This window comes from Hemicordylus capensis, chromosome 2 (genome assembly GCF_027244095.1).
Source record: "Hemicordylus capensis ecotype Gifberg chromosome 2, rHemCap1.1.pri, whole genome shotgun sequence".
Classification (NCBI taxonomy): Eukaryota; Metazoa; Chordata; class Lepidosauria; order Squamata; family Cordylidae; genus Hemicordylus; species Hemicordylus capensis.
In genome coordinates, this window is record NC_069658.1 from 266,313,252 (window position 1) to 266,325,275 (window position 12,024).

Sequence of the window (12,024 nt, forward strand, 5' to 3'; positions counted from 1 at the left end):
ATGACTGCTGCTACTGCTGGCAAGGCCACCACTTCGACCTGTTTCACCCCCTCACAACATCAATGGGGTCAGTCTTATCTATATCCTAGGCTAGTAGATTTCTGGGCTTGGTTATGGGAGTCAAATTCCAGCCCAGACATAGAGTCCTTCTCTGGACTTGGATTTGTCCCTTGGGCTGCCTTGTGTACAGCCCATAACATAGGAATACAGGAAGCTGCCCTTCAGATCTCTGGTCTATCTAGCTCAGTACCTACACCGACTGGCAGCAAACCAAAACCAAACCACAGCTCAAGGAAGGCAAGCAAGCACCCAGATTCTGCCTTTGTCAATCTGAGATCCAGCAAAACCAGATAGTTCTAGCAGCAAGCAATAGCACAGCATTATACTCAGTGCTGAGGAAAAAAAGAAACCACAAAACCAAACCTTCCTTGATTCCTTCCTCCTCTCCTGATGCAAGGTCTCTCTCTGCCTCCCAGTCCCTTTGAAGACATTTTGAATTTCTCTCCTTTTTTGTTCCCCCTTTGTCAATCTGAGATCCAGCAAAACAGCAATACGTAGCAGCAATATGTAGCACAGCATTATACTCAGTGCGGAGAAAAGAAAACCACAAAAACAAACCTTGCTTCCTCCTGTCCTGATGTATCCTCTTCTTCAAAAGGGCTCTCTGTCTCTCTGCCTCCCAGGCCCTTTGAATACATTTTGAAATTCCCTCTAAATGTGTTCCACCTCCCACCTCACCCCAGCCAATGGAGGCACAGTTGCCCATGCCAACACTTGATCTGAATGACAACAAGCCAACTAAGAAGCATGGAGGTCTCAAGCCAACTGGAAGCCAGTGCCACAAAACCAATCAGCAATGGGGGAAAGCCTGTCAAAATGGCCGAACGCAGGGGCGTAGCAAGGTTGGAGGGGGCCCAGAGACAAGATTTTAAAATGGGTCCCTCGCTGATACACACACACACTTCACAATATATAGTGCACTCACACTCACATCCCCATTATGAATACGGTGAATATCTAGTTCACATTGAATTGAGTTTCTTTTACTCTCTACTCCTGCTGATCTCCAAGAGACTCAACATAATTCATAGGGGGTGCAACGTGGGCGGGTGGGGAGTCATGTGATGTGCCTCTGGGGGGCCCCTTGAGGCAGTGGGGCCCCAAGACGACTGCCTCCCCTTGCCTAATGGTAGTTACGCCCCTGGCCGAACGAATCACGCTAATTGATTTGCGCCAAATGAAGCTGATTTTATTTGACCTCAAATCAACCCCTTCATTTAAGGGGCAATTCAGTTCACGGTCAAATCTGTGAATCACCCCTGATTCGGCGCAGACCAAATTGCACATCCCTAGTAAGCTGTGCTCCCAAAACACAGAAGGTGTGCTATTTTGTTTGTGCTCTTATGCAAAGCCAGCAGTGTTTCCTTAGGAGCCCTCAGCCCACAGCAGTGCAGGTGGCTCAGAACCACCTGTATTGCATTGCGGAACCTGTGGGCCACTAAAAATAATTTAATAACTAGATCCAGAGGGGGAAAGTACATTTGCCTGCAGCAGGTCTACCAGTGGGATTATATTATTATTACATTATCCTTTTCCCCTCCACAGACCACCAGTGGTCCATGGAGCACAGGTTGGGAACCACTTCTCTAGATCATTTGACATCCAAATCCAATATTCTACGCCCAGTATCTTATTCCTATTCCATGTCCAGGTATTCAACAATTGCTGGGCTCACATTTCAGCTTGCATTTAAACAATTAGTCTCTAGTCCCCCCCTCAGTGTTCCCTCTAACAGGTATTCCCAGATGTTGACTACAACTCCCAGAATCCCCAGCCAAAGGCCACTGCAACCGGGGATGCTGGAGGTTGTAGTCAACAACACCTGGGAACCCCTGTTAGAGGGAACACTGGTCCCCATGGCAGCAATAAGGACTTGATATTTCATGGAATGCACCTGCTGAAGCTCTTCCCCCTGCTCAAACAGTTTCTAATAACCATGTATTTTCCTTCCTCCAAACTAAGCACTGTTGACCTCTTGAAAACTAAGATAAAGCATTTAAACACTGTGCTGATTTTTAGATATGGCTGCATTTTGGTTGTATCATAATTCATTCTGCAAAGTGCACTGTGTCCTACAAGGTGTTTTCTTTCCACAAGTGTTCTCTTGCCAGCTTATTTCTTTTCAGCCCCTGAATCAGAACACTTTTCTCTAGTAGGCATTTCCAGTATCAGAGCTCTGGCTGGGGGAAAGTGTCTGAAGAGAGGGGCAGTAGGGAAAGGATTCTGCACTCCTCATCTGTCCCTCTTGCTTTTAAACCCCATCCCTTCTCGCTATGAGATTAGGGCAGCTCCATGTTTAAACACATAGGAACATAGGAAACTGCCATATACTGAGTCAGACCATTGGTCTATCTAGCTCAGTATTGTCTTCACAGACTGGCAGCGGCTTCTCCAAGGTTGCAGGCAGGAATCTCTCTCGGCCCTAACTTGGAGATGCTGCCAGGGAGGGAACTTGGAACCTAGATGCTCTTCCCAGAGCGGCTCCATTCCCTGAGGGGAATATCTTGCAGTGCTCACACATCAAGTCTCCCATTCAGATGCAACCAGGGCAGACCCTGCTTAGCTACGGGGACAAGTCATGCTTGCTACCACAAGACCAGCTCTCCTCTCCTAGAACTGCTATCATAGTGTAACAAGTCTGCAGTCTTGAATGCTAGCTGGTCTACTTTTTTGTTAGACAGATTGCTGGCTAATAGTCCCAGAGGCCAGCTGAGGTAATAGCTGAGAGATCACACTGGATGGGGAAGCCATAACACAGCCTTGTAAGAGGGCCTGATGGGAAGAGCTGATGTGAAAGGTGATAGAGCCCCCCACTCCCTTCCTTTCCCCTGCCCAGCCTACCCCAGAGTGTGTTTGGTCACTGAAATGAAAAGGAGCATTGGTTACTTATCGCGAAGGCTTCTTCTAGCAGCTCTTGTGGAAGACATCTCCTGTGGGTTATCATCCCGTGCTTGCTCCAGAGAGGCAGGACTTATGCAAATTAAGTAACAAGCCTATAAAGCCCAGGGAGGATAGCCCTTCCCAGTTTAGTTTGTCAAGTTATGCTTCTGGTCAGAAGAAAAAAAAAGAACAAGAAAAACAGTTAATACAAAACGTGCCCAGTAGTTCCGATGTGATGGGTGGGATGAGATGTCTTCCACAACAGCAGCTAGAAGAAGCCTTCACGGTAAGTAACCAATGCTCCTTTCTCAGCTGCTGTGGGAAGACATCTCCTGTGGGACATACCACAGCCAAAAGACCCTGGGAGGGAAACACATCGGATCTACTGGCGGGAAAGAACGTGTTGAAGGACACGCCTGCCAAATGCAGCTCGAGAGGAGTGCATCAGGTCAATTTTATAGTGCTTGTGCTCTGTCTGCTCTGGAGCTTGTAGGACTAACTGAACTGGGAAGGGCTATCCTCCCTGGGCTTTTATAGCAATAGCAATAGCACTTACATTTATATACCGCTCTATAGCCGGAGCTCTCTAAGCGGTTTACAATGATTTTTAGCATATTGCCCCCAACATTCTGGGTACTTTTATAGGCTTGTTACTTAATTTGCATAAGTCCTGCCTCTCTGGAGCAAGCACGGGATGATAAACCACAGGAGATGAGCACAGCAGCTGAGATGAACCACAGCAGCTGAGAACAGCCATTCCAGGCAGCTTCTGATGAGAGGCTAAGTTGTAGAGGCTGGAAATGAGAATGGTGAAGCATGAGAATGGGGGTACAGGGCTACTCTCTGGGAAGGGAGGTCACCTGCTGCCGCCTTGTAGGAGTGCCCTTCTGTTTAAACTCCATCTAATGCTCAACTTGTATATTTGTAAATAAGCCAAATATTACAAAGATGTCATATGCCTCAGATGATCTCTCCGTCAAAGGAAGTCAGAACTAAACAGCTCTGCTGACATTCTATGTGGAATTCTATGTCTCAGAATTCCTTCAAAGGAAATCAGAATTAAACAGCTCTGCACCCCTGAAATTTCTACCATTTGGAGAAGTGGGGAGTGGGCACTTAACAATACATCTAGTTTGGCCCACAGACAAGCCCCTACAGAGGCAGTGGTCTCCTCAGCCCCAGGTTTTTCTTCAGATTGAGGGTCCACCTTCACAAGAGTAATGACTGGTTCCTTGTCACCCAGGAAAAACCCCAGCATCTGGAAGGGTCTCCATAGGTTAACAATGTGACCCTGCCCTCTGCTGGAAATAGAAATTGCTCATGCACTCACTTGTCTTGGAAATGTTTTTCAGGCCATTCAAAATTGATTTCAGAGTTTCTTCAAACTTATCCAAGGAGGACTGCAACTGCAAAAAATAAATAAATACATAATAAATAGATAGAAATGGTGAGCAGAGAGAAGTGACTGATACTTATTCACTTCCATTACAGTGTTTTCAATATATTCAGTATTTTCAGCTGTATCAAAATGCATCAAAACAGAAAGTTCAATTATATTTTATTACAGTGCATGACAAAAGGCAAATATTATCTAAATGAGCAAATGAGGGAAATGCACTGCAACATTTCCTACCCCAGTTTCCAATTTCTTAGATGGATTAACTTACTCTTTGGAGACTCTCTTTGGTGTCCAAAATAAAGGTGTTTAAAATCTCACTAAAATGAAAAACAAAGAATTTGTATGTAAATTACTGAGATGTAAATGGGAAAAAGCCAGGATAATGTTATGGGACAGCATGCATTACACAGCAAAATGTAGATTAAAAACTTCTTAATTCCTCATTAAACTACCCTGTTTCCCCGAAAGTAAGACTTACCCCGAAAGTAAGACCTAGCAGTAATTTCTGATGTACCGCTAATATGCCCTAGTGCATTTTGGGGGGCTAAAATTAATATAAGACACTGTCTTATTTTCGGGGAAACACGGTATGTATCAGCTGGGAACTATGTATCACCTTTATACATTCTATTAGTGATCATTCCCAAAGGACTTGTCTTTCTGAAACTTTGACAAATGGCTGGTGCTCAGAGGTACACCTAGGTAATTTTGAAGCCTGGACTTAAAGGCCTTTGGAGTCCCCCCTCCTCCCCTGCAAATTTAGCACCATCATGCTTGGTTGGGGGACCACACCACCCGGCACAGACGAAAGAAGATTTGGGGACCCTCAGGGGCTGTGGAGGCCCTGGACTTTGGCCCCAAAGTCCAGGAATAAAAGCACCTCTGCTGGTGCTAAATTGGAGGTGATAAGAAGTATAGGAATGCTGGTTTCAACAAGCTTTATTTACTAAGATCTGGTCATGGGGGAAAGCCCATAGAAGTTTTGTATAAGGGCTGCAACATTGGGATCAACAACTCTGGCAAAGTCTTAAAATCCTTTCTGTCAGGACCTTGGTAGAAAATAAAATGGACTCTGTCAAAAATGTTGAGGAAACATTTGAGAACAGTGCCTCTATACTCTTTATTTGTCATTTAAGTTACCTGCAGTAGAGAATATTAAAAGCCAGACAAAACACATAATAAAACTAACAAGTCATTGCAAATTGTCACTGTGCTTCTCTTATACATATTAGGCTTTACCAGAGTTGTCACAGACAATAGTCTGGTTCTGACTATTGGTTCTCACAAGCATCCTACCCAGCCTCAGAAGGCATGTGCGATTCTGATTTTCGATCGTGGTGGGTGAACAAACAATTAGGTAGGAAGAAGGGAGAGTGATCGTGGGTGAGAGAGCTGCTGCGTAGGATGGCTTTTCCTCCTACGTTGCTAAAATGCTGGGTATGAGAGCTGGGTAGGATGACTCCGTCCTACCCAGCTCCTGCCTCACACCTGATTGCTCTGCCCTTCTCCTACCTAGTTGTTTGATAACATACATCGGAAACCAGGAGCATGCAGGAGAGAAGAGGAGAGACAACATCTGCTCCTAGGTAGACCCCAGGGTGTGAGACTGGGTGCCTGCCTGTTTGTGTCCCCTGCTGCCCCCCTGTTTGTTATCTGCACCCCAGGACTGGCTGCTGTGCTGAGGTGAGTCCTTGCAGGATTGGGGCCGGGGAGGAGAGTGACTTGGCAGTTTCCTGCATTCCATCTGCCTAGAGCTGCCTGCTCAGGGCTATATAGGATTCTGCCAGTGACTTCAGCCCCCAGAACCTTGCAGGAAAGAGAAGAGGAGAGACAACATCTGCTCCTAGGTAGACCCCAGGGTGTGAGACTGGGTGCCTGCCTGTTTGTGTTCCCTGCTGCCCCTCTGTTATCTGCCCCCCAGGACTGGCTGCTGTGCTGAGGTGAGTCTTTGCAGGATTGGGGCCAGGGAGGAGGGTGACTTGGCAGTTTGCTGCATTCCATCTGCCTAGAGCTGCCTGCTCAGGCCTATATAGGCTTCTGCCAGTGGCGGTGGGCCTGCCACCAGCGGGGTTGCCCCTTTGGGGGAGCCACTTCGTGGGACAGCGAGGGCCAGGGCCAGGTCTCTTGGCCTAGGTATTTGTATGGGGGGGGTGCATTTAATAGTGGAGCTTCTGTTTTAATTTGTCCTGGGTGAGACAATCTTAGAATATGTCTGGGCTTAACTGGAGATGGGGAGACAGGGGGCGTGTCCACTGACTGTGGGGCGGCCATTCCGGTCGTGGTGGGGAAAAGAAGAAGTAACATTGGCAGGTCAGTGGGCTGTTATAGGGGAAGGGGACTTGGAAATCTAATAGCTGTTTCCCCTTCCGGCTGTCCTGCCAGCTCTTTGACCTTGGGGAGCAGTGCCGATCATCCTTGGAACCTCACCTTGCTCCTCTGTAATGCCAGGTCAGTCCAGAACAAATCAGAAACCATCCATGATTTGATTTTGGATGAAGGTGCCGACATGGTATGTATTACAGAGACCTGGCTGGGGGAGGCTGAGGGCCCAGTGTGGTCCCAACTTCTTCCTCAAGGCTACTCTGCTGAGGAGCGGGTGAGGGACCGTGGGCAGGGAGGTGGAGTGGCTATGGTCTATAAGAATAACCTTTCCCTTACCAGGATCCCTGTTAGAGTGTCGGACCATATCGAATGTGTGTACTTAAGTCTGGGGACCAGGGATAGACTGGGACTTCTGTTGGTGTACCGATCGCTCAGTGGAGTCCCTAACTGAGCTGACGGACTTGGTCTCGGACTTGGTGTTGGAGTCCCCCAGGCTTGTGGTGGTGGGGACTTCAATGTTCACTTTGGGACCAATTTGTCCGGGGCGGCTCGGGAGTTCATAGCGGCCATGTCGACTATGGGCCTGTCTCAAGTGGTCTCGGGGCCAACGGACATTGCTGGTCACATGCTTGATTTGGTCTTTCACTCTGATCAGAATGGTGTTCCGTGGGTGGGGAATCCTGTGATTTCCCCATTGTCATGGACGGACCACCATCTGGTTAAGGTTGGACTCACAATCGCTTCCCACCTTCACAGGGGCGAGGGACCTATTAGGATGATCCGCCCGAGAAGGTTATTGGATCCAATAGGATTTCAAGAAGCCTTGGAGGGATTTAGTGTTGGCTCTGCTGGTGATCCTGTTGATGCCCTGGTGGAGAATTGGAACAGAAAACTCACTGGGGCAGTAGACATGATTGCTCCTAAGCGTCCTCTCCAACCTGCTTTAAAATCGGCCCCTTAGTATATGGAAGAATTACGGGGGCTGAAGCAGCGAGGTAGACGACTGGAGCGCAAGTGGAGAAAGACTCGGCTTGAATCCGACAGACTGCAACATAGAGCTCATTTGAAGACCTATGCTCAGGCAATACGTGCGGCAAAGAAGCGATTCTTTTCAGCCTGTATTGCATCCGCAAGTTCATGTCCGGCGGAGTTGTCCAGGGTTGTGAGAGGGCTAGTGAGTGCCCCTCCTCCCTTGAATCAGAATCTGGAACCATTGATTACCCGCTGTGATGTGTTTAATAAATTCTTTGTGGGGAAAATCTCTCATATTCGGGCCAACCTAGACTCTGTCTCCACAATTACCTCAGTGTCTGATGTGGAGGTGTCCAGCGACTCCTCTTGTGTGATTAGGTTGGATCAGTTCCAGTTTGTAACTCCTGAGGATGTGGACAAGCTGATTGGAATGGTGTGGCCTACCACCTGCTCTCTTGACCCTTGTCCGACATGGCTTATATTATCTGGCAGGGGGGTTGTTGTAGAGGGCCTTGTAGAGATTATAAACGCGTCTCTGAGGGAAGGTAGGATGCCTCCTTGTCTTAAGGAGGCAATTATTAGACCGCTTCAGAAGAAGTCTACCCTGGATCCCTCAGACTTGAACTACAGGCCTGTCTCCAACCTTCCATGGCTGGGCAAGGCAATTGAGAGGGTGGTGGCCTCCCAGCTCCAGCAGTCTTGGATGAAACGGATTATCTTGACCCATTTCAAATTGGCTTTCAGGCTGGTTGTGGGGTGGAGACTGCCTTGGTCGGCCTGATGGGTGATCTCGAATTGGCAATTGACAGAGGAAGTGTGACTCTGTTGGTCCTTTTGGACCTCTCAGCGGCTTTTGATACTATCAACCATAGTATCCTTCTGGAGCATCTGAGGGGGTTGGGAGTTGGAGGCACTGCTTTGCAGTGGTTCCGCTCCTACCTCTCGGGCAGGTTCCAGAGTATGTCCCTTAGAGACTGCTGTTCTTCAAAATCTGAACTTTTGTATGGTGTTCCCCAGGGCTCCATATTGTCTCCATTGTTGTTTAATATCTACATGAAACCACTGGGAGAGATCATCAGGAGATTTGGTGCAGGGTGCTATCAGTATGCTGATGACACCCAAATCTATTTCTCTATGTCAGCATCATCGGGAGAGGGCATAATCTCCCTAAATGCCTGCCTGGACTAGAGTCGGTGATGGGCTGGATGAGGGATAACAAACTGAGACTGAATCCAGCTAAGATGGAGGTACTCATTGTGCGGGGTTGGAATTTGGGAGATTATTTTGATCTGCCTGTTCTGGATGGGGTCACACTTCCCTGGAAGGAACAGGTACGCAGTCTAGGGGTCCTTCTGGATCTGAGCCTCTCCCTGGTGTCCCAGGTTGAGGCGGTGGCCAGAAGTGCCTTCTATCAGCTTCGGCTGATACGCAGCTGCGTCTGTTTCTTGAGGTGAACAACCTCAAAACAGTGGTACATCTGCTGGTAACCTCCAGACTGGATTACTGTAATGCGCTCTGTGTGGGGCTGCCCTTGTACGTAGTCCGGAAACTACAGCTGGTCCACAATGTGGCAGCCAGGCTGGTTTCTGGGTCATCTCGGAGAGACCATATAACTCCTGTATTGAAGGAGCTACACTGGGTGCCGATATGTTTCTGGGCAAAATACAAGGTGCTGGTTATAACATATAAAGCCCTAAACAGTTTGGGCCCTGAGTACTTAAGGGAACACCTTCTTCAGTATGAACCCCACCGCCCACTGAGATCTGCTGGAGAGGTCCGTCTGCAACCGCCACCAGCTCGTCTGGTGGCCACTCAGGGACGGGCCTTCTCCGTTGCTGCCCCAGGGCTTTGGAATACGCTCCCTAGTGAAATAAGAGCCTCCCCATCTCTGACAGCTTTTTAAAAGTTTTTAAAAACACATCTCTTCACCCAGGCTTTTAATTAATTTATTTTTATTTTTATTTTTACATTTATATCCCGCTCTTCCTCCAAGGAGCCCAGAGCGGTGTACTACATACTTGAGTTTCTCTTTCACAACAACCCTACGAAGTAGGTTGGGTTGAGAGAGAAGTGACTGACCCAGAGTCACCCAGCTAGTTTCATGGCTGAATGGGGATTTGAACTTGGGTCTCCCCGGTCCTAGTCCAGCACTCTAACCACTACACCACGCTGGCTTTTGTTGTTTTAATTGGTTTTAATGCTGTTTTAAAATATTATTTTAAAATTTTAATTGTTGTAGTGTGTGTGTTCCCCCTCCCCATTTGGGTCTTAACAAATGTTTTGTTTTTATTTTGTTGTAAACCGCCCAGAGACATAAGTTTTGGGCAGTATAAAAATGTTTTAATAATAATAAATAATAATAAAATGCACAGCTCTTGAAGCTAGGTAGGACACTTGTCCTACCCAATTTACAATTTTCAGGATGCATTTCATGGCCACTGGATTTACATTTTTTTCCCTTCCATATAAACGTACATATATACCTGCCAAGTGAGGATAACTTTTCATGCCATCTAATGAAGGGCTCTAATCTATGAAAGCTTATATCAGAATACAGGTGTTGGTGCTTATGCCACAAGACTGTTGTTTTTGCTGCAACAGACTAACCTAGGTATCTCTCTAGAAATTGCATAAGAAGAGCCCTGCTGGATCAGGCTCAAGGCCCATCTAATCCAGCATCCTGTTTCATACAGTGGCCCACCAGATGCCCCAAGAAGCCCACAGGCAAGAGGTGAGGGCATGCTCTCTCTCTTGCTCTCTCTTGCTGTTGCTCCCCTGAGAGGCATCTTGCCTCTGAGGCTGGAGGTAGCCCACAGCCACCACACTAGTAGCCATTTATAGACCTGTCCTCCAAGGACACAGACAGGGGAGTCATTAGGGTGTGGCCTATGGGGCATGAGCCTCCAATAAATTGCTCAGAGCCCCAACTACCATTAGCCACCTACCTCCTCCGTGACCTCTTCCGGAAAGAAAGTGCAGTCACGGAGGCAACTGCACTAAGCATAGAGGAGAGCACCCAGCCTGGGGCCCAGATTCTTTAGCATGGCCCTCGAGTGCAGCAGATGCATTCCCATTTCAGCAGCACAGTCACTTGCACGTGTGGGTGTGTATGTGGGAATATTTACTGATCTCCCCTTCCCCCAGAAGTGCTCTGCGCAAAACAAAAACATGTCCCTGAAGGTGGCATGATCCTCAGAGACATATCTGCTGGTTGCATAGAGTGCTTCTGGGGAAGGGGAGATCAGTTAAAATGTTCCCCATGCGCAAGTGAGTGCCCACACTGCTGAAATGGAGGATAGTAAGGAGTGGGGTCCCCCAGGGATCAGTACTGGTATCAATGTTCTTTAACTTGTAATAAATGATCAAGTTGGGGTAAGCAGTGAAGTGGCCACATATTAAGATGACAGTAAACTATTTAGGGCAGTGAGATCCAAAACAGATTGCGAGTAGCTCCAAAAAGATCTCTGCAAACTGGGGGAGTGGGGGACAAACTGGCAAATGCAGTTCAATGTTTACAAGTGTAAAGTGATGTAAACTGGGGCAAAAATCCCAAACTTCACATATACGCTGATGGGATCTGAGCTGTCAGTGACTGACCAGGAGAGAGATCTTGGGCTTGTAGTGGACAGCTCGTTGAAAGTGCCCTCATTGAGGGCAGCAGTAAAAAAAGGCAAATTCCATGCTAGGGATCATTAGGAAGGGAATTGAAAAGAACAATGCTAGAATTCTAATGCCCTTATACAAATCTATGGTGCGGCCACATCTGGAGTACTGCAGACGCTGGAGTACTAGTCACCGTATCTTAAGAAGGACATTGTAGAACTGGAAAAGGTGCAGAAGAGGGCAACCAAGATGATCAGGGGCCTGGAGCAGCTTCCTTATGAAGCTAGGCTTTGGGGCTCTTTGCTTTAGAAAGGAGGCGACCAAGGGAAGACATGATAGAGGTCTATAAAACTATGCATGGTGTGGAGAGAGTGAACAGGGATAAATTTTTCTCCCTCTCTCACAGCACTTGAATCAGGGGTCATCCCATTAATCTGAAGGTCAGGAAATTTAGGACCAATAAAAGGAAATGCTTTTTCACATAGCTCATAATTTATCTATGGAATTCTCTAACACGGGATGTGGTGATGGCCATTAGCTTGGATGACTTTAAAAGGGGCTTAGACAAATTCATGGAGGACAGGTCTTTCAACAGCTACTAGTCTTGCGGCTGTGGGCCATCTCCAGCCTCAGAGGCAAGATGCCTCTCAATACCAGTTGCAGGGGAGCAAAAGCAGGAGAGAGGGCATGCCATCACCTCTTGCTTATGGGCTCCCCAGAGGCATTTGGAGGGCCACTGTGTAAAACAGGATGCTGGACTAGATAGTCCTTGGGCCTGATCCAGCAGG

The 12,024-nt window shown here is 47.5% G+C and overlaps 1 protein-coding gene across 18 annotated transcripts in view; it reads right to left on the reverse strand.

Annotated features, from left to right (window-relative positions):
• The window catches only part of IHO1 (interactor of HORMAD1 1), an 86,993-nt gene that overhangs the window by 30,023 nt on the left and 44,946 nt on the right, over positions 1-12,024 (reverse strand). For 15 of the 18 annotated variants that reach the window (XM_053301515.1, XM_053301508.1, XM_053301507.1 and 12 more), the window contains 2 exons: positions 4,608-4,656; positions 4,271-4,346 (listed from right to left, as the gene is read on the reverse strand). In XM_053301515.1, the coding sequence (XP_053157490.1) occupies positions 4,271-4,346; positions 4,608-4,656 (125 nt within the window). Of the gene's footprint in view, positions 1-618; positions 687-2,946; positions 3,007-4,270; positions 4,347-4,607; positions 4,657-12,024 lie in introns of those variants that run through there. The other 3 variants (XM_053301518.1, XM_053301516.1, XM_053301512.1) reach the window with 2 other exon arrangements.